This window comes from Rhincodon typus, chromosome 20 (genome assembly GCF_021869965.1).
Source record: "Rhincodon typus isolate 14 chromosome 20, sRhiTyp1.1, whole genome shotgun sequence".
NCBI classification, from domain to species: Eukaryota; Metazoa; Chordata; class Chondrichthyes; order Orectolobiformes; family Rhincodontidae; genus Rhincodon; species Rhincodon typus.
In genome coordinates this window covers 28828579-28850222 of record NC_063351.1, presented here as the reverse complement: position 1 = coordinate 28850222, position 21644 = coordinate 28828579, and the positions used below count along the sequence as shown (strand labels likewise).

The window sequence follows — 21644 nt, the reverse complement described above, 5'->3', positions numbered from 1 at the left end:
GTAATACCCAAATACCTTAGCTGGGACTGTTTGTACATTATATCTGGCTTTCAGCTAATAATTTACTAAAATTGGAAAACTTCCATTTAATAGCTAAGGCCAGTGTGTGTCACTGGATAATTAACCCTGAATACAAGCATAATGTAGTCTCTAGTTTGGAAGCAAATGCCAGCTATTGAATGGTTTATGTTGGTTAAATCGTGAACGTGCAGTGTGGTATTCTGCTCACAATACAGTATAAATGCGTACATTTTTTGCTTAAAGTCTGTTGTGATTCTCATTTTTTTAGACTGACAGTCCTGAAGATATGCACAACTGGATCAAGGCAATATCTGGGGCAATAGTGGCACAGCGAGGCCCTGGAAGATCAGCTTCTGTATGTCTTTATATTATTTTGCGCAGATGCTTGCAATCTCTAACATTACAAGATAACAATCACGCACATGAACGATATAAATTTTTATATAGTGAATGATAGAAAAATTAACTTCAAGGTGGCTTTCCTTAATCTTCTCTGTCCAAACCCCCCGCCCAGTAGTTATTAGAAACATTTCTTCGTTTCTATTATACCTAGTTCTATTTATCAATAATATGTAGCGTTCTTTTTCTGTACTTTCTGATTCATTGCATCCTTTATCTTTCTTTATGTAATAAATTAAAAATTTCTAATCAGACATATTAAAATAAACAAAAATTAGATGCTCACAGGAGGATGTGATTGCTAGTAAAATAAAAATTTGTGTAAAATGGAAAATGCAAGACATAAGAATGGCTAGAGAAAGTTTGAATGTGAGTTTACTTTATGCCAGGGGCGTTTTTACTAATATCTTAAATAGTGGCTTCTGTCACATGGACACATCAAACGTAACTGTGATTGAGTGTGTTTGTTCTAGCATGCGTTATATCTTCCAAACTGGCAGCGTCAGTTTACACAAGTTTAACATTGAATGTTGTGCCAGAAAAGCTCAAGTGGTTGAAGTTGCTTTTGCAAGTTTGTTTTCTACAAACAAACTATGCTGCACATGGATTACAGTATTTCTTCCTATTATTTCTTTATTCAAGGTAGCTTTCCTGGTTTTACTTTCCCCTCGAGATTACACAGTCATAAGTCTCTATTGTTTCCAGATTCTAAAAGAAATACTACAATGTAAAAAAAAGTGCAAAACGTAAAAAATACTATTAGATTAATTGTGAAAATTTACAAGTTTGCAACTCGGAAATATGTTGATTTGATTGGCTTTCAAAGATATATCTTAATATGCAAGTCTATGACTGTGTTTTCTACTATCTCTCTGCTCTCTTTATGTGAGTTTAGGGTACTCTAATCTGAGCTTTGCACTGTGTTCTTCCAGATGCGGCAAGCCAGAAGGCTGTCGAATCCTTGTATACAGAGGTATACATCAAGAACTGGTGAATGCAGCACGTATGTGAGCTCTCATGTAAAGCAAGTCTTTTTAAGGAGGATTAGAATCTAGTAATTGATGAATGTGCTTGAAGCAATTTTGTCTTGTGGCTGACATAAAATAGTGAACATTCAAACCATTCATTCAGTTGCTGATTAATGATAAGAAATTTAAACTAATACTTTTATCCACTTTCTCCTTACTTCTGCCAATTAATTAAAACATTTCTTGATGATTTTAAATCCAGGTAATTCACTTCTTTTATGGTGATTCATTCCGAGCATGTGCCACAAGTAGAATTAGGAATATGCCATCAAATTTAAGTAGAAACTCATAATATTATAGTCTTGTGGGCAAGCAAAGCTGTACTACCACATAGTTATAGGGTTGGTAATATGACTACAGTTCATTTCAGTGTACTGACGGGAGCCCTATACAGAGCTCTGTGTAATGGAAGAGTGTTCCATCCAATAAAAAAGGGGGGAGAAAAACTAGAAAAATATAATCTGAACTTTTTTTATGATGTAATGCCTTTGTGACTTAGCAATGTTTGTGTGTAGGTGCAGTAATCACGACGGAGGGGAGATGTTAAATGATAGAGAAATATAGAAAAAAGAAAACCATTCTATAGTTTGCAAGTTAAAACAAATTTATCAAAGTGAGCAGCCGTTAAAAACTATCCACAATTGGTTGTTTGAGCTCCTTCACAATATTTATAGAATCAAACAAAAATGATAGTCCTCTTTATTGGAACACCACAATCTTCAAGAAAAAAGCTTCAGATATTCCTTCACCTGTAATCCTCCATGGTGTGTTGCCATTTTGATTAATTTGCATGAGAGTTCATATTTCCTCATTTTTATTTATGGCACAGCTGATCTTTTACCTTTGCAATAGCACAGGCCATATATTAATGCTTTGTTAACAATCCTTGTAACAAATTGATTACTGACCTTAAGTACTATTTATATTCTTGTCTTTGCATGTTAAATGTGTTCTGGGATGTATGAATTTGAGGCATGAGATCATTGTGGTGGAACTGCATTGCATGAGCATACTTCTGTGTGATTGTATATGTGTGAAATGTAAAATCTTTATATATAAGAAGGCATAAATTTGACTTCTACTTTGTGTAGAATTTTTGTTTGGTTAGATCTGCCTATTTTGTTTGATTCAGATGCTTATTTCAGGAGAGTGTGTAGTACAACTTGATTTTTCTGAGTTTAGTTTTTCTGAGTTTATTCATTTAATGTGCAAAATATTTGATTTGTTTTTGTTTCCATTTCTCAGCTGTCTGACATTGTTGCATCAGACTTCAGGATAGTGACAGGGCAATTTAACAGTTAATATTTAACAGATCCAAAGACCATTACGTACATTGTAATACATACTGTGAAGACTCTTCATGCCACTTTCACTAAATTTTTGCATGCTTTATGAATTGTTTGAAACAAATTTTGCAGAAATGGTACACATGTGCTTTATGAAAATAGTCTCAAAATAGACAAGAACAAAGGTGTCTTTTTGTGGTCTAAAGGAAGGCCCTAAGTGCGTTTTGTTTTCCTGCTAGAATTAGCTTTTACTTTTTAAAATAGTTGACATAGTTGAACGAGATTTTGTAATCTTCATTCTTGATGTATATAATTTAGTGCAAATATGGTAATTTAGATGGGTGTATTTTTCTGAATGTTGGTTCTGATATTTTACCAAAACACCCAGTTAGTAGATGTGTTTTTTAGAGCATAGTCTGCAAAGGCAAGTTTTATTTTTAAAAAAATTAGCTGCTTAAGGTTTTCTTTGCTTTATCTGATCAACATATTAATTAGGCGATTTCTGGGTGAATTGATGTTGCACTATTTTCGATTTCCTTAGCGTATTGATTCATCAGTCTGTTTTGAATTTGAAACTATCTTTCTTTTGCTTGTTTTTTTGAATACTTGCATAGGATTTATGCATTTTAGTAATTGATGATTTGCAAAAATTTTTAAATACAAGAGATGTTTAACTGTTTGTGTGTGTATTTGTGAATGTGTGGTTGGCATTTACATAATAGTTAAATATATTCTGATATATATTTTAGTGTAATTGCCATTACCCACAAGTGTCTCGTGAACTGTAATTTTTTTTCCTCTGTGCTTGGGACTAAAGTATTTTACGTTCATAGTTTTAGTGCTTATATAAACAATTAATAGTCAGTAATGGATCACAGATACTAGAGTTTCATCTGTGCCTGTCAACCTGGTATGATAAGATTCATCAAAATGAATCCTCTTAAATAAAGAGGCAATTTAGCTGAATTCCTGTGAAATGCATACACCATTGATTTATAGAAAGTAACAAAGACATTAGGCTGATATCACTTCAAATTTGCCTTGATACTTGAGTAAAATATTTTAAATATCAATCAGATTCTCAACATCTATGTCCAGAACAACACGTGTATTTCAGGAGATATTTTGGATAATAAAATGTACTTGGAGAAGGTTGTTTTTTAAAGAAAACACTCAGAACCCCAAGCATAAATGATACATGAACTGAGTTCATGAATGAGTAAATATGAAAATTAAACTTTTGTTTATTCAGAAAGTTTTAACTGCAACAGTTGTAAAATGTACCTCAGTTAGCTTGTTACTTGATATCAAGCAATTAAGTTGCATCTAAATAGTCTCAGTTTGCTGTAACCCATCCAAATGAATTTTAGTACTCTATATTGCTTTTGAATAATTTACTTCAGCATTGTTCTGAGCCATGTGCGTCGATAATCAAGCATTCCTGTCTTTGGTGTATTATTTATCAGATTCATTCATGGTTGTTGAATTCATGAGTTGATTTTTCATGCTAGTCTACTTTGGATCTTGCATCTTGGACTGTTCCTTGAAACATGCTCCCCTGATCCCCAGAGAATGCTTTTACATGCTTAGATATTTTGGCAATTTGAAGTATGCCCAGGAGTCATACAAAGTTTACTGATCTTTATTATTTGTTTTCAAATCCCTTCCTTGTTCGAGAAGGTTGAATGTAACTTGAGATTCCGTTGCTCAGCAAATTGTTAAAGATCCCCAGAGAATGAATGCCCAATGACTAACTGAAGTGAATTACATGACAAAATTTATTATTTTAAGACTTGTCATCAGAACCAACTAACAACAATACTTAGTAGGCAACTAATACTGCAGGAAAGATATTCCCAACTGAAAACCTCTCCCCATCCATATTTCACTGTTTACTATCTGCAGAATTGGAGTTTTTACAGAAGGTAGTAGAACATTACTCCCAGTTTCCAATGTGATCACAATTTTTGATTTTGCTGAGCTGTCATGTCGATTGATCATCAATTACCTCAATTACCAGAAAATTCCTGAACTGACTAAGCCCACCATTCTCACCACTATCCCCCTACATTGCAAGGCATCCAAGCACACCAATCTCTCCAGATTCCCATGACAATCTAAGCAATCATTTCTTTGACCAGAAGCTGTCTTTCCTCCTGCATTTCTGCTTGGTAGATCCCAGAGAACACTAGACCTTTTATCTGTCTCTAAATCTTCTCTTTCAGCACAAAGTCTTGAAAACAAAGTCTGCCTATTTGCTCTTTCTTTTGTTTTCACAATGAGTACATTCTCTGGCTCAGCAACACTTGGACCTCCGGATACCCATAGTAACCAAGTCTTGTAGCCAGGTGGAACAGATCTCCAATTCTCTAAGCATTGGCCTTTTCATTTTTAATGTGTATTAATTACTACCAATCAAATTCACTGACACAAAATTAGCTGTTACAAATATCACGTTATTTGATACTAGAAATTTCAACAGTTTAAATTTTTTAAAGTTTTTCATTGTTTTATTTCCCCATTTTCTCTCAATTAGCCCTCCTCTCCTTCAAGTATTTGATTTTCCATTCAATGCACCATTCTTCTTTCTGAGTCCTTGTACTATCAATTTCACAATCAACGCTGTATGTGGCTGAAGCAAATGTTTTTCTTTTCATTAATATTGCAAGCAAATTACTTAATTTAAAAACAAAAAGGAATGAACTTGCACAATTTAATCGGTTAATAAATTTATTGTCCTGTTGACTTGGGACTCAGATACCCACTTTGCCTCGACTTGCACTTGCTGCAACTTGTCCAAAAGTAAATAAAATACTAAGTCTGACTAACAGTGAACCCTGTTAGTTTCATTCCTGTGTGAATTTTGGCCCATTATTCTTGTATAACAATTTATTTTATCCCTCCTCAACTACAGAAGTCCAAATGAGGAAAGGTCACCGGACCCAAAACGTTAACTCAGATTTCTTTTCAGAGATGCTGCCAGACCTGCTGAGCTTTTCCAGCAATTTCTGTTTTTGTTTCTGACTTTCTTTTGAAGGTTCAATTAAACAAACGGGCTCCATTCTTAAGTCTATTCATAAGTCAATTTATACGCAAGTCAGATCTTTAAAATTAGTATTAACGCATTGCTGTTGGGATTGCATTTGTAAATAAGACTGTTCACAATCAGGGACCCCTCCCATATTAAATTCAGTGACGTGCCTCTGAATATCCGACAAACAAGAAAATAGTTTGAAAATAATGATTAGTGATAATAAAACAGCTATTGTAACAAAATTAACTAAAGATTTTATTTTCACTGAATGAAACATTTCATCCTTTTGTCCCTTTTATGCATGACAGTAAAAATCAATACCAGATTACAGAAAATGTGTATTTTTGATTTGGTTACATTTTGCACAAATTTTGAGAAATCTCTGAACCATTTTGACGGGTCAGGTGAAAGGTGTGAATCGCATGGTATGCCACTAATTTTACAAAATTAGTAACCCTGTTCAACAGAAATTTGGGGGATCCTGGCTTTTTAGACAGTCAATCGATGACTTTATTTTAGCATATACAACTCTGTGTACCCTCTGGCTTATTCTTTCACTTGCGTTACAGGCACTGGTCCTCTCTCTTGCTGGCTAAAATGCTTTGCTTCTCCTTTTTACAGCACATATGCTTCCTAACATCTTTGCTGATGCTTTGCTTTGTGGTTTTTTTTTCTGCTTTTGTTTTACAGAGAGTAAAATCTGACTCTGAAATACTGACATGCCACTAATGACCTTGTGTTGACCAACAATCCTCTTTACAGGAGCCTTCTGACAATTCCACAACAGAATCCTGTACTGTCTCATCTTCCTCAAAAACACCAGCCAGCTATAATCCCCTCGTTGCCTCCGCCAGCAGCACTGCAGACCACAATCCCCAACATAACGAGGAGAAGCGAGGACTTCACAAGTCTTCTACCATGGCTCAGCCAGGGCAGCACAAGATCCCGATTGTCTCTACCCGAAAACCAGCTGCCAAAATGATAAAGGAAGACTCAGTCCTTCAAGGTAAAAATGGCATGCCGGAAAGTTATTCTGCTCCATTGGATCTGGATGATGTCAGTCTTCCTGTCAGTGACATTTAAAGGTAGAACTTGAAGGTAAAAGCGCTGTCATCCAAATCTGTTTGTTTGAGATCTCTAATGGGAGTAGATCAGACAGGAAGAGAATTATCTTCTTCTCGCATTCAAAACTTTGCTTCTAAATTCACCTCATTAGTCTGCGTAGTGAAGTTCATCTGCTGACCTCTCTCTAGCAGATTCCATAATGTGGCATTTATGGATATGAATCGATTTAGTATTCAGTTATCTGCCTACTTTTTCAAAAAACAACTTTGTTTGTGCCTAAAGAACAGTGTGGTGTACCATTGTGGTCCCAAAGATATTGCACCTTGTCACTAAATGTACAGGTTAGTCTTTTATATTTTCAGAACAATAAGAGTTTCCTTGTGAAAATATTAAACTTTGCTTTGCTCAGCATTGACAGCTTCAGGTTGTACTGTGTATGATCCTTCTCTTGTGGCCTGTATGTGTCTTAATGCACCAAAATCCCATACTGCTTAAAGTGCCTGTCTTTAATCTCTGGATACAGGTTGTTTATGTATCAATATTTGATCTATATTGTATAATGTTACATTTTTAATTTCTTGAGCTTTTAACCTTTTGAATTCTCAATTACTGGAGGAAGTAGTAAATGTAATTGTTTTGATATAATTCAAGTTTAAACTATTAGAATATTATGGATCTTTTAATGGTTTCCTGTGCAATATATATTTCACTAATTGTGAACTGCAGAAGTTACTGGAGGGTTTTGATAATGTCACTGTGTGTAATCAGAACCTTAAATCTTGAGATTTTTAACTATACATAATTATGTACACAGGATAAATATGCAGATGCATTTCTCAAATATGTGTCCACCAAATATATTTCGGCTCATTTGGGCATGAGATTTTCCCTCCCTTTGAGAACGCCCATCTTAATTGGTGAAAGCTTTGAAGTGAAACTTGAATAGCTGTAAAGTCTTGAAAGGACTCTTTGGTCTGAATATGAATGTAGAGGGGACCATTATACAAGGGTTGAGTCCATAATAATAATTTTAATTTATGGTGAAAATGCCATGTTATTTGTAGAGATGAAATACACTGCATCTGCTCAATCCTATTTTATTAGTATGTATAGAAATTTCACACTTACTAAACCTGTAGTATTTCTGCAGTTTGTACCTTATAGGATATACTTATTTTCCATCAAAATATTTGGTTTAAAGTATTTATTTCACAAATAGTGTATCCATATTCATACCTTTTAAAAGTTGGCATTAATTTTCATTATTCTGTATGGAAAATTAGCTTTGTTTATGTACTTCATTCCCCTAAATATGCCATCTGTTTCTTACCTGTCTTTTTTGTGCCTAATATAAATGAGCAATCTGTTCAGGAATTAATTGATGTAACCCCTGTCCTTTTAAATAGCACAGCTGAATCCTTTGCATGGTCCTCCAATGACTTATCCCAGTGCACTTATGTAAAAATAGTTTGTCAAGAATTTGGGGTCATTATTGTTGCAATGTGTTGAGGCTTGGGTGCTGAAATGTGATTATTTTCTAATTTGCCTTCCACTACCACCACTTCCTGTGATGAGCAGGCAGAGTCTTGGATACCCAGGCTGAGCTAAGAAACGTTATTTTTTAGGAATCCAGCTTGAAACTTGTTGGGAAGGTGGCAAACCTGGTGGAAGGTTGACTAACTGTAACTTTAAAAATGATGAAAATTTGTGGAGGGTACTTTTTAATGTTGCTCTTGAAAATGAGACATTGTTGGACCTTCTCCTGCAATGTTCTTTTACATCAATCACATAATTTTCTAGTGTATTTTGATAAATAATGGTAGCTTTAATAATTTTAATACTACAATTGGCTGCAATTTAGTTACTATAGTTTTTAAACAAAGTAAGTAATAGAACTAAATTGTTTGAAAGATATGTCTAAAGAGTAATTGATAGTGGAGGATCTCTATACATTTAGATTTTTCCTAATTCAAAGAGTTGGCTTAATTGTTTTGATAACTGTGATGTTATGACACTTGAGGAAAAACAAAGTACTGACATGGATAGTTTCAAATGCAGCAGCTTTATTTTGTTTTTTGTCTTGGGTTTTTTTATTCAAACATGCCTTAGTTTTGAGTTTGCTCATCCTTAAGTTTGTTTTGCCAAAATAAAATGCATTTTATGTTGGGCTTTGGCTTGATTTAGTTTTGTCTCTATACCAGTTAAAAATATTTTCTGTTAATGGTCAGTTGAAGTTTGTGTTGCAGAATAAAAAAGTCTCAACTGCTTGCCTGTATAATTGTTTTGTCAAAAAGAGTCATCAAAACTTGTAGCACTGTTAAAATTTCACAAATGACATTCTTTTTAAACTGAGAACGGGTGTGCTTCTGACATTACATTTTGAATACACTAAAGATGCTTTCTCCTATGTGTTTTCACTGTGATACTGAAAAATAAGTAGTTTTAAACCCCAATTTTTCCACCAAAAAGGAATAACTCAATTGAAAAATATAGATACGTGATTTCTTAGCTGAGTTTCTTTTTTCCACGTTAGGAAATGTACTGTGTATGACTCAAAATATTTGAAAAACCTGTGGGAGAAATTACCTGTCAAACCTGTAAAATCTTGATATATTTAGTTCAATATTTTATTTTTGTAATTGTAAATTTGCTAAGCTTATTGGCACAGGTACCGCTTCTGAAATCGCATGTGCTACTGCTGTTTATTGAAAATATTCTTTGCAAATATATGAATTGGGTGAAAGCCTTGATTTACATTTACACTATTGTGGGGGACTATATTTAACTACTGGTGAACTGAAAATATCTAAATTGTTGAGTTGAAAAAATGTGTATTAGTCTGCTAACAGAAGCTTTTATTTATCTTTGCTGAACTTTTTATATAATTCTATAAAAATGTTTAAATTATTTTTGACGGTTATGTATGGTTTGACCTGAATGATGTTTGTTCATCTAAGACAATAAAGAACCATGTGATGATTTTTATATCTTTGCTGCCTTTCTCAATCAGATGTTTGGAAGTACTCCACAATTAAGCATTCTTTGTGCACATCAACCCCGCATGTTGCAAAGGCCTTTCCCATACTTGTTTCAATCAATTACTGTTTGGAACATGGAAAATGTTGCTTCCTTAGCCATTTATTATTATATAAATTTGCACAAGAATTAAATACCCTGAATGTTTGAGTTTCTGACAGCCCATTTTCAGAATGCTTTTGGATTATTTAACTGTCTTTTTTCGAAGGTTTTTGCATCCTTTGCATCATAGGAGACAAATACATGGCAAGCAAGTGACCAAATAATGAGCAGTTAAGTGAATGTTAGGTGCATTTTCCAAGGAAGAAAGCAAGACACAGATTAAAAACCTTGTTCTATGGTTACAGACAGGGCATGCCTTGATTAGATTTCAGATGGAGATATTTACAAAATTTCTTTGTGAAATAAGCTTCCATTCATGTTGTCTTGATATGTGAAGTATAAAATCTTTAGCAATATATCAGGCCAGATGGTGTTAAGACTTCACCTACTGGAAACTTCTCCCTCCTGAATTGATTGCTTGGGTTTTTTCTATGTTACCTGGAGAATGACATCCACGTCATGACTTTTTCCAGTTGTTTATGTAGGCCCTACAACCTCACTAAACTATTGGTTTACGTCTAAATGAGTTGGTGCAATGGAGCATCTGCTTTGATTTCCTGTGAAATCAGGATGAGGATTAAGTGATACCATCTATATACTGTATATGTTGTACTAAGCATGTGGTTTTTTTTGACAAACCTAGCTGAGCTAGCCTTTAGTTAGTGTGTGGCAAATGCATATCATTAAGAAAATGATGACCTTACAGTGTGCATGCACACAATGTCAATCACTAGGTGGAGCTCATTTAAGGGTTAAGAAGTTTAATTATAGAAATATTCAAGGAATCTGTCAGTAAATGTGCATCACATTGAAAGTTATTTACTGTCAGCTTGGTATGGAGTCTATTACAATAAACCAAAGCTGGTCTGTTTTGCACGATAGCAGATTCCTCCATGCAGTGCGAACTTCTGAGTATTATGAGAGTATGCACAAATCTAACCCATATCAAGATGGATTTGCTGGCTCCTTGTTAATGTTTCTTGACCACCTTTAATTAATATGTAGATGTTTATCATTGGTAAATAGAACCTGAGAATTCTGCTGTGTTCAACAAATTAGGATGAATAAAACAGTATTTTAGAATCCACATTTATACAGGATTTCATTGCGATAAACCACAGTAAGGAAACTGGATCTATAAAATTGTAATGGAGTCTATTTTATCTGGTCACCATGGATGAGTTGGACTGAAGAGTCTGTTTCCTTGCTGTATAAGTCTACCCTAAATTATTTTTATCTTAAAACAGAATTAAAGTAGACTTCACAATGTATGGATAATATCAGCTCACCACCACCCCCTCAAGGGCATCTAGGGACCAGCAATATATGCTGACCAGCTGGCGACACCCACATCCCACAAATGAATAAAAATAAATGTCAAAGGTGCCAAGTTTTTTAAGGGAGTATCACTTGAGACCCAAAAAAACACTTCATCTGTAGCAAATTTGTCTTTTGGATTTTCATGTACTTTTAGTTTATTTCTGTAGTATACCTGGAAATCCATTACCTTTACATGAAGCTTAACCCAAGGTAAGCTTGTATCCATGCAACTTTTCATGTAACTATGGCCATGATTTTGCGAATTCAACAACATTGAATGAACGCAGCAGGCCAGGCAGCATCAGAGGAGCAGGAAAGCTAACGTTTCGGGCCTGGACCCTTCTTCAGAAATAGCAGAGGGGAAGGAGGCTCTGAAATAAATAGAGGGAGGGGGAGGCGATGATAGAGGTGGATAGAGGAGCAGATAGGTCAAGGAGGTGGGGATGAAGCCAGTACAGGTGAGTGTAGGTAGGAAGTGGGGGTGGGGGTTGGTCAGTGAGGTGGGAGGAACGGATAGGTGGGAGACAAGACGGACAGGTTAAGGAGGTGGGGACGAGATAGGCTGGTGTTGGGATGAGGTTGGGGGTGGGGAGATTTTGAAGCTTGTAAAGTCCAAATTGAGACCATTGGGCTGCAGGGTTCCCAGGCGGAATAGGAGGTGCTGTTCCTCCAGCCTTCGGGTGGTGTCGTGGCAATGGAGGAGGCCCAGGATGGACATGTTGTCCAAGGAGTGGGAGGGGCAGTTGAAGTGGTTCGCGACTGGGAGGTGGTGTTGTTTGTCGTGAACCGAGTGTAGGCGCTCCAAAAAGCGGTCCCCAAGCCTTCGCTTGGTTTCCCCGTTGTAGAGAAGGCCATATCGGGAACAGCGGATACAATATACCACATTAAACAGATGTTCACCTGCACATCCGCTAATGTGGAAGGTTTTCTTGGGCCTGGGATAGAGGTGGGGTGGGGTAGGTGTAGGGGCAGGTGTAGCACCTCTTGTGGTTGCAGGGAAAAGTGCCAGGGGTGGTGGGGCTAGCGGGGAGTGTGGAGCGGATGAGGGTGTCGCGGAGAGAGCGGCCCTTCTGGAAAGCAGATAAGGGTGGGGAGGAAAATATATCCTTGGTAGGGTGGGGTCAGATTGCAGGTGGCGGAAGTGGTGGAAAATGATGCATTGAATCCGGAGGTTGATGGGCTGATACGTGAGGACGAGGGGGATTCTGTCTTTGTTTTTATTATGGGGAGGGGGTGTGAGGGCTGAGGTACGGGAAACGTGAGAGATGCGGTTGAGGGCATTTTCGACCACTATGGAGGGGAAATTGCGGTCCTTGAAAAACGAGCTTGTTAAGCATTTAAAAGGAAATCTCTTGAAGCTTTATTTCTTAAAAACTCTAAAATACAAGCCTTGAGAATAAGAGGTACTATTTTCAGTGTCTCAAGGCGCAGACAACACTGCTACCTCAGAAGCTGAGGATTTGGAGATTCTCCACTTGTTGCAGGATGTACTTTGAAGTAAGATTGCTGCATTTAGGGCTGAAGATCACTCGAGAAAGCAAAAGCTGCACGGATTAACTCAGCTGAGTTAATGATATCACTGGGTCCCTCATAACTCACTGAGAGTCAAGAGGTTTACTGATATTGGAGTAAAACAAAGGTGAGTGTACTTTTCATTTGTGCCTTAATTGCTTGTAGGGTCATCAGCCATGTAATAAATACTATTTCAAGAACTGTGCACAATTGTCCTTTTGCATGAAACTTTAATTTTACTCAAATTCAGCTGTTGATAGATTTCTGCATGTCATGTTTCCTTTCAAATCCTTAACAATGGTATAAATTGATTAGGTAGCTTCTCCCAAAAGAAGATAATCTAATTCAGAGATAGTAGGAACTGCAGATGCTGGAGAATCTGAGATAACAAGGTGTAGAGCTGGATGAACACAGCAGGCCGAGCAGGAAAGCTGACGTTTCAGAAGGGTCTAGGCCCGAAACATCAGCTTTCCTGCTCTTCTGATGCTGCTTGGCCTGTGTTCATCCAGCTCTACACCTTGTTACCTAATCTAATAACATTTTTCCATCATGTTTAATATTTGTTGCGTTGTCTTCTGGCTTAGCTTCAGAAACTTGCATCATTGGTTCTGCATTGATGAAATTTTCAGCTACTTTTAATAAACTGAGTAAATAGTGTTATGAAGTCAAAGTAAACAATGAAGATACACTGAGCTAGTAGTAACTGCTGAGGTGCTGTTCCTCATATTCCACTTGGGAACCCTGCAGCCCAATGGTATCAATGTGGACTTCACAAACTTCAAGATCTCCCCTCCCCATACCGCATCCCAAAACCAGCCCAGCTCGTCCCCGCCTCCCTAACCTGTCCTTCCTCCCACCTCAAGCCCCACCCCCATCTCCTACCTACTAACCTCATCCCGCCCCTTGACCTGTCCGTCCTCCTTGGACTGACCTATCCCCTCCCTGCCTCCCCACCTACACTCCCCTTTACTGGCTCCATCCCCGCCTCTGTGACCTGTCTGTCTCCTCTCCACCTATCTTCTCCTCTATCCATCTTCTATCAGCCTCCCCCCCATTTATTTCAGAACCCCCTTCCCCTTCCCCATTTCTGAAGAAGGGTCTAGACCCGAAACGTCAGCATTCCTGCTCCTCTGATGCTGCTTGGCCTGCTGTGTTCATCCAGCTCTCTACACCTTGTTATCTAAGATACACTGAGCCATAGGTTGAAATGAAAATGTGTATCATGTGCATGTTTAGTTGTTCCATGTCGAAAGAAAACAACAGCGACATCTTGTGGTTAGATGTGGAACATCTTGGGTTTGACATTTCTTAAAATATAGTATTTGAATTATATTTGCATCACTGAGAATGTGTAATGTTTTTTCCTTAAATTTTAATAAAGTTTGGAATTTGAATAGTAATTCATTATTTTCTAATTTTGACAATATGTAAAATTACAATGGAAAACCTGACTAAAGCTGAAATTGTATTTATATTTGAATACAACATTACAGGATATTTTGAGGTTTGCCATTTTTAATATCCATTGATAGTGATACCTAAAGTGGTCTATTCCAACCCATTCAAAATTGGTAAAGCAATGAACATTGCACAGTATGGCACCATTATAAACTGTAGGATCTGTATCCGTTACGTAGTATTACATTTTTTTGATAAAAAGTCTTTCCAAATGACTTCTGGAAGTGAGGCAAAACACTCATTGGAGTAGTTACCCCTGTGTATCAGGTGTATTGTCACTTAACCTGAGTCTTTTTTAAGGTCCTAATTTTTGTTTTAACTCAGGAAGTGTTGATCAAATCTTAATTATAAAATATTAAATTCTTACTGCTAGCCGGACTGAAGGATTATTTGAGAATGTATGGATTTGTATAATCATAGGTTGTGACGTAAAGAAACTATTATTGAAATACCTCAAGCAGCTTCTTACTGTACTTCCAACAAACTCTGTAACCATTTGAGTTATGAATTTAAGAATGCACAGGCTGAAGAATTGTACTTCTAATAACTTTTACTGATCATTGTATTGGGTGTACAGGAGTCACCAATTTTTTGAGGTCTCTTTGTGAGACATTCATATGAACTCCTTTTATTAGATGAAGTAGTAACATCTGTATTTGGGTTGAATTTTAAGGGTTCTTGCCTTAAAAATATAAAGCATAAAAACTGAAGATTGTATACACGTGATTGGATCTTTTAACTTGAAATCAATAAAATTTTTTTTGTTAATTTATGATAGATCTCCATACTTTGGCTCCAAAGTGAGATCTCACACACATGGTAATCAGTCTCTTTTCCCCCCCCCCCAGCATACACAATACCCATTCTTGTTCCGGAACAGCCAGTTGATCTTTGTTAGCAGCACCACCAATAATCAGAAGCTCTCTAGTTTGGGATCGGCAATATTTTTCTTGAACTACTTGATTTTCTGGAAGGTTTGCACAGTGAGTTCCCTCAATGATTTAATAAAGAGTGTCTTTGAAGCATGTGATGAGCTTTTAGTTTGAGCCACCTACACAGTACCAGAATATTGTGACTAAAGCATGACCATGAATAACCTTGCCTAGCATTCTAAAACCACATTTTGAAGGGAATTTTAACTCTTCACCAACATTATATTTGAGCTTAGCATTCTTTAAAATATGAGAAATATAGAAAGCTTGGTCCTTTAAATGTAGATGAATATCAAAGACGTGTACAAGGAGTCTCCTATTTGTTTGAAAATACAACAGGCGCCTTTACCAAGGGCAATGTAACAGCCCCTTGAAATCAGCCTATCTTCCCCTGCCCAGCTTATACTTCGGGGGCCCTGCTACTTAAGGACGGATAGAATGGACTGTTTAAGGCTGTTGACTTCCGAATAAGATGATAAATCACCACCCTCTGTTGATTTTAGCAGGACTTGAAAGAGTCTGTTTTTCCTTCATGTAATGTTACTCAAATCAGGTTTATGGGGCATTTGTAACTGCGTGTGGTGCCACATTTGTCTAACTGAAAGTAGTGACAACAAAAGCAATACATTGACTAAGAACCTCTTTGACACTACAAAAATGTCAAGTTCCTCCTCCATAGCCAATTTAGTTAGGAAAATGTATGTTTGCTTGGAATATATTTATGGCACTATTGGTAACAGTAATGATAATGTTAATAGTGGCTGCAAATTGGCAGTTCTTCTGGTCCACTATTGTAATTCTGGCAGGCTTGCATCAGAAAGGTAGAAAATTTTGATATGGCCCACAAAGTCTGGTTCTCATGAAACATTGAAATTGCCATCTGGTTATTTGAAGGTGGAATCTTCTTCAATCCTGAATAAAGCTGTTGCATGAATAAATAGGGACTTCCAATGTTCAATGTTTTGCATATATTGGTGATACTGGGTATACCATAGAAACATTGGAATTGGAAACTGTTTTGCCATTCGCTGATATCATTGCTATTATAACCCATAAAATTGTCTTTGCATCAGATTTCTGTACGCTTTTAGTTAGAAAAATCTATCAATCCCACTTTTAAAATTAACAATTTATCTACCATCAGCGACTGAACCATCCCTGCAAACAATGTGGACACGACATCTTTCTCTAAGGTTTTGGAGTAGATTTGTAGCTGTGGGTGTTGAGGTTGGTTGGTTCACCGATCTGGTTTCTTGTTTTGCAGACATTTCATTACCATGCTGGGTAACCTCCTCAGTGCAGCCTCCGATGAAGCATTGGTGTGTTTTCCCGCCTGGTTTTTAAACTCCGGGGTCCATTGAGATGGATTGCCTCACTTCCGGTCTTCTTTCGTAGTGAAATGTATATGGGGTCGAGTTCACTGTTTATTAATGGCATGCTTTGTGTAGTGCCAGGCTTCTAGAAATTCGCGTGCCTGTCTCTGCCTAGCTTGTCCCAGGATTTTGGTCTTGTCCCAGTCGAAATGGTGATTCTCCTTGTCCACGTGGATTGAGATGAGTGAGTATTGGTTGTGACTTTTTGTAGCCAGTTGGTGTTCATGTACTCTTGTTGTTAGTTTCCTTCCTGTTTGTCCGATGTAGTGTTTCTCACAGTATCTGCAGGGGATCTTGCAGATGACATTGGTCCTGTCCATGGCAGGGAGTGGGTCTTTAGTTCGGGTGAGCAGTTGTCGTAGGATTGATGTGGGCTTGTGTGCCACTCTGATGCCCAGCGGTCATAGGAGTCTTGTGGTGAGTTCCGATGTGTTCCTGATGTAGGGTAGTGTGATGAGTGTGTTGGGGCGTGTAGTATCTTTCTGATGTTGTTCGTGTAGGCATCTTCTGACCTAGTTTTTTTGGATATCCATTATCCTTGAAAACCTGGAAGAGGTATTCTTCTTCCTCTTGGTATAATTCCGTGTTGCTGCAGTGTGTTGTTGCCCTTTTAAATAGTGTTCGCACACAGCTTCGTTTGTGTGTGCTGGGATGGTTACTGTTGAAGTTCAGTACCTGGTCTGTGTCTGTGGCTTTTCTGTGTACTTTCATTTGCAGTTCCCCATTTATCTTGCGCTCTACCATGATGTCCATGAATGGGAGCTGTTTGTTCTTCTCTGTGGTGAATTTTATTCCGGTGAGGGTGTTGTTTGAGTTTGTGTGTCTCCTCTAATTTGGTCCGTTTAATGATGACAAAGGTGTTGTCTATGCAGAGTATCCATAGTTTTGGTTGGGTTTGAGCTCAAACTATTGGACCTATGCCTCACCACCCACTTCACTTTCAATGGCCAAACATACGAGCAAATCAACGGGGCACCCATGGGATCACCTATCTCCGGACTCATAGCAGAAGCAGTGATGCAAAGACTGTTCTGTAAGGCCCTTCTGCAAACCCATCCAAAACTATGGATACGTTATGTAGACGAAAAACCACACACACGGACCAGGTCCTGAACTTCAACAGTAACCATCCCAGCACACACAAATGAAGCTGCGTGCGAACACTATTTAAAAGGGCAGCAACACGGAACTACGCCAAGAGGAAGAAGAATACCTCTTCCAGGTTTTCAAGGATAATGGATCCAAAAAACTAGGTCAGAAGATGCCTACACGAATAACATCAGAAAGATACTACGCGCCCCGACATACTCATCACACTACCCTACATCAGGAACACGTCGGAACTCACCACAAGACTTCTACGACTGCTGGGCATCAGAGTGGCACACAAGCCCACATCAACCCTATGGCAACTGCTCACCCGAACTAAAGACCCACTCCCCGCCATGGACAGGACCAATGTCATCTGCAAGATCCCCTGCAGAGACTGTGAGAAACACTACATCGGACAAACAGGAAGGAAACTAACAACAAGAGTACATGAACACCAACTGGCTACAAAAAGACACACAACCAATACTCACTGATCTCAATCCACATGGACAAGGAGAACCGCCATTTTGACTGGGACAACACCAAAATCCTGGGACAAACTAGGCAGAGACAGGCACGAGAATTCCTAGAAGCCTGGCACTCGATGAAGTATGCTATTAATAAACATATTGAACTCGACCCCATATACATTCCACTACAAAGGAAAACTGGAAGTGAGGCAATCCATCGGACCCCGGAGTTTTAAAAACCAGGCGGGAAAACACACCGACGCTTCATCGGAGGCTGTACTGAGGACGTCTGCAAAACAAGAAACCAGATCGGCGAGCCAACCAATCTCAACAACATCTTTCTCCTCAAAGAATGACAGAACAAAAGGTGTCTCAGAATAATCACCGTTAGCTGAAAGTAAATTCTTTGGCTGCTCAGATTTGATTTTTCATGTTAGCCTTATACTGAAAATAACCGAGTACAAATGAACTTTCTGTAGTCCAGTGTTCTGAAGACATTCGAGGAAATGCCCTGCTTACACTGAAAATCATATCTGCTACCTGTTCTCCCACAAATGGGTACATGAGGAATTATAAACTTCTAGTACCCTTTGAGCAAAGAACTTCCCTGAATTGCACTCCTGAAATGTCTGGCTCTAGTTTTAGACTAAAGGCCCTAGTCGTAGACTCATCAACTAAAGAAATAGTTTCTCCCAATCTACCCTATCTTGTTCTTAAGTTGAAATCTTTGAAATCACCCCTTAACTGTCTAAATTCCAGACAATACAAGACAACAAGGTGCAGGGCTGGATGAACACAGCAGGCCAAGCAGCATCATAGGAGCAGAGAGGCCGACGTTTCGGGCCTAGACCCTTCATCAGAAAAGGGGAGGGGAAGGGGGTTTTGAAATAAATAGGGAGAGAGTGGGAGGCGGATAGAAGAGGGATAGAGGAGAGGATAGGTGGAGAGGAAACAAACAGGTCGAAGAGGCGGGGATGGGGCCAGGAAAGGTGAGTGTAGGTAGGGAGTTAGGAAGGGGATAGGTCAGTCCAGGGAGGACAGACAGGTCAAGGGGACGGGATGAGGTTGGTCGGTAGGAGATGGAGGTGCGGCTTGAGGTGGGAGGAGGGGATAGGTGGGAGGAAGAACAGGTTAGGGAGGCAGGGACGAGCTGGACTGGTTTTGGGATGCGGTGGGGGGAGGGGAGATTTTGAAACTTGTGAAGTCCACATTGATACCATTGGGCTGCAGGGTTCCCAAGCGGAATATGAGTTGCTGTTCCTGCAACCTTCGGGTGGCATCGTTGTGGCACTGCAGGAGGCCCAGGATGGACATGTCGTCTGAGGAATGGGAGGGGGAGTTGAAATGGTTCGCGACTGGGAGGTGCAGTTGTTTGTTGCGAACCGACGCGACTGGGAGGTGCAGTTGTTTGTTGCAGCCCTGCACCTTGTTGTCTCGGATTCTCCAGCATCTGCAGTTCCTACTATCTCCAGACAATACAACTTCAGTTTATTTAAGCTACGCATATGGCTCAACCTTTTGAGTCCAAATATCATTCAGGTGAAGCAATGCTCCAAAGCCAATATATCCTTCCTCAGCAGATCTGTTGGCAGTACCCTGCTGTGATCTAACCAGGGCTTTATATAGCTGCAATATGACTACTATCTTTTTATATTCAAATTATACTCAGTGGGAGTAAGTATACTCAGTGTGGAGAAAGGAATTGAGTTAAGTTTTTAGCTGTGATGATGAGACATAGACATAAAATGCTAATTCTGTTTTTCTGTCTCCACTGATCCTCCTTCACGTTGAATATTTGCAGCATTTCTGTTTTTATTGCACATTTTTGCATGACTGCCAATTTGAGTACCTATCTATTATTCCCTCTCCCTGTTTTCTGCTTGGCCAATTTCCTAATCAAGTTGATCATTTGCCTTCAATTTCAAGGGTTTTAATTCTAAGGGACTATATAACATGCCTTCTGGAAGTTCATATAAGTAGCATTCATGGACATTTTCTGTCCATTTTAGTTGCTACTTCAAAAAAGCTTCAATCCAGTTTGCTAGGCACAGACTATCCTTTACAAATCTATGTCAGCTTTTTCTAATAAGCTGAAAAGTTTCAAGGTGTTCAGTTACCCTATCCTTAATTATGAATTCTAGCTATTTTCCTGTAACAGAGGTTAGAATAACTAGTCTGTCACTTTTGAGACCATAAAATGTTGGAAGTGGCCCCCATTTAAGCGTGGATTAGTTGCTTTCTTGCCTTATGTAAATAATCTATGAACTTTAGCAGAGTGGAGTTTTCAGGAGTTTTGGCTCTGAGGTATTTAATAAGAAATCAGTATTTTGAGAATATTTGCAAGTCAATTGCAATTTGTCTGAGCCAACTCCTTAAGTACAAATTTTAATGCAAGGATTATACAAAAACATAAAATGGTATCTACTTTGTATTGAACAAGTTTTAATTTCATTTGTCAATTTGGTTTTGGGGCATCAGGAAGATTTTACTTCAGTCAGTGAAAATACTGTCACACTATAGCCCATTTTGTATTTTAGTCCTTTGGTGGAATAGCAGTGTAGTATTGCTGTCTATTTCAATTGAAGAGATAATGCTACTGAAATTTCAAATAGACCCTTCCTCTTTTAATGTCACTTCGCACCACTCTTGTGTAACATCTATTAAATTAACTTGTAGAACCTCATGTTTGATAACATAAGAGGAGTGCTTTTCCACTGACTACTTCCAGAGCTAACTATATAATTTAGCTCCTAATTCATCCTCCGTTTCAACCAAATTTTATTTTTAATGGATTTCACTTCATTAAAACTCCTACTATTACAGTTTTGCAATGGTGTGGATTCACACAGAAACATGTTCCTAGTTTAGTTCTTGCCTCTCTGAAGCCTTGTTATAGAATGTGGAATTTTACAGTACAGAAAGAGGCCTTACTGGCCCTCAAAACAGTTCCATTCTCTAGCCTTCCCTTGCTTGTGTACTCCATGTCTATAAACCCAAGGAATCATATATTAGCTGCCTTAACAACCGTTTCACCTTAACTGACCACCTTCAGAAAATTATGCGGTTGAACTCTGAACTCTGAGGTCCCTCTCCTCATGTACCCCCTTCAAATTTGTACCGTTTCAGCCTATACGGTCCCACCATGTTTCTTCTACCAAAATGCATTACCTCACGTTTCCCTGCTTTGAAATTTGACTGTCAGGTGTCTGCCCTTTTTGGCTGACCTGTCAATGTCCCTCAAGTCTCTCAGCATCATCCTCAATTTACTGTTTTCCCTAGCTGAATTTCATCTGCAAATTTAGAGATTTTGTCCTCAACACCCATCTCCAAATTGTTTATGTCAATCAGAAAAAAACAAGGTCCCAACACCATCCTTGGGAAACACCACTCAATTCGCCTTCAGTCCAAGAAATGCCAATCAGTACCTACCTCTGTTTGTTTATCTTTTAGCCATCTTCTAATCCATACAGCAAAGGGCTTACCAATTCCAAACATTTCTAATTTGCTAAACAAGCG

General features: G+C 38.2%; 1 protein-coding gene across 3 annotated transcripts in view; it reads left to right on the top strand.

Annotated features, from left to right (window-relative positions):
* The window catches only part of plekha1b (pleckstrin homology domain containing, family A (phosphoinositide binding specific) member 1b), a 58854-nt gene extending 49036 nt beyond the window's left edge, over positions 1-9818 (top strand). The window contains exons 11-13 of one of the 3 annotated variants that reach the window (XM_048608838.1): positions 290-376; positions 1353-1393; positions 6531-9818. In XM_048608838.1, coding sequence (XP_048464795.1) covers positions 290-376; positions 1353-1393; positions 6531-6750 — 348 coding nt within the window. In that variant the 3' untranslated portion in view covers positions 6751-9818. Of the gene's footprint in view, positions 1-289; positions 377-1352; positions 1424-6530 lie in introns of all 3 variants that reach the window. The other 2 variants (XM_048608837.1, XM_048608836.1) reach the window with 2 other exon arrangements.
* Positions 9819-21644: the final 11826 nt, after the last annotated feature.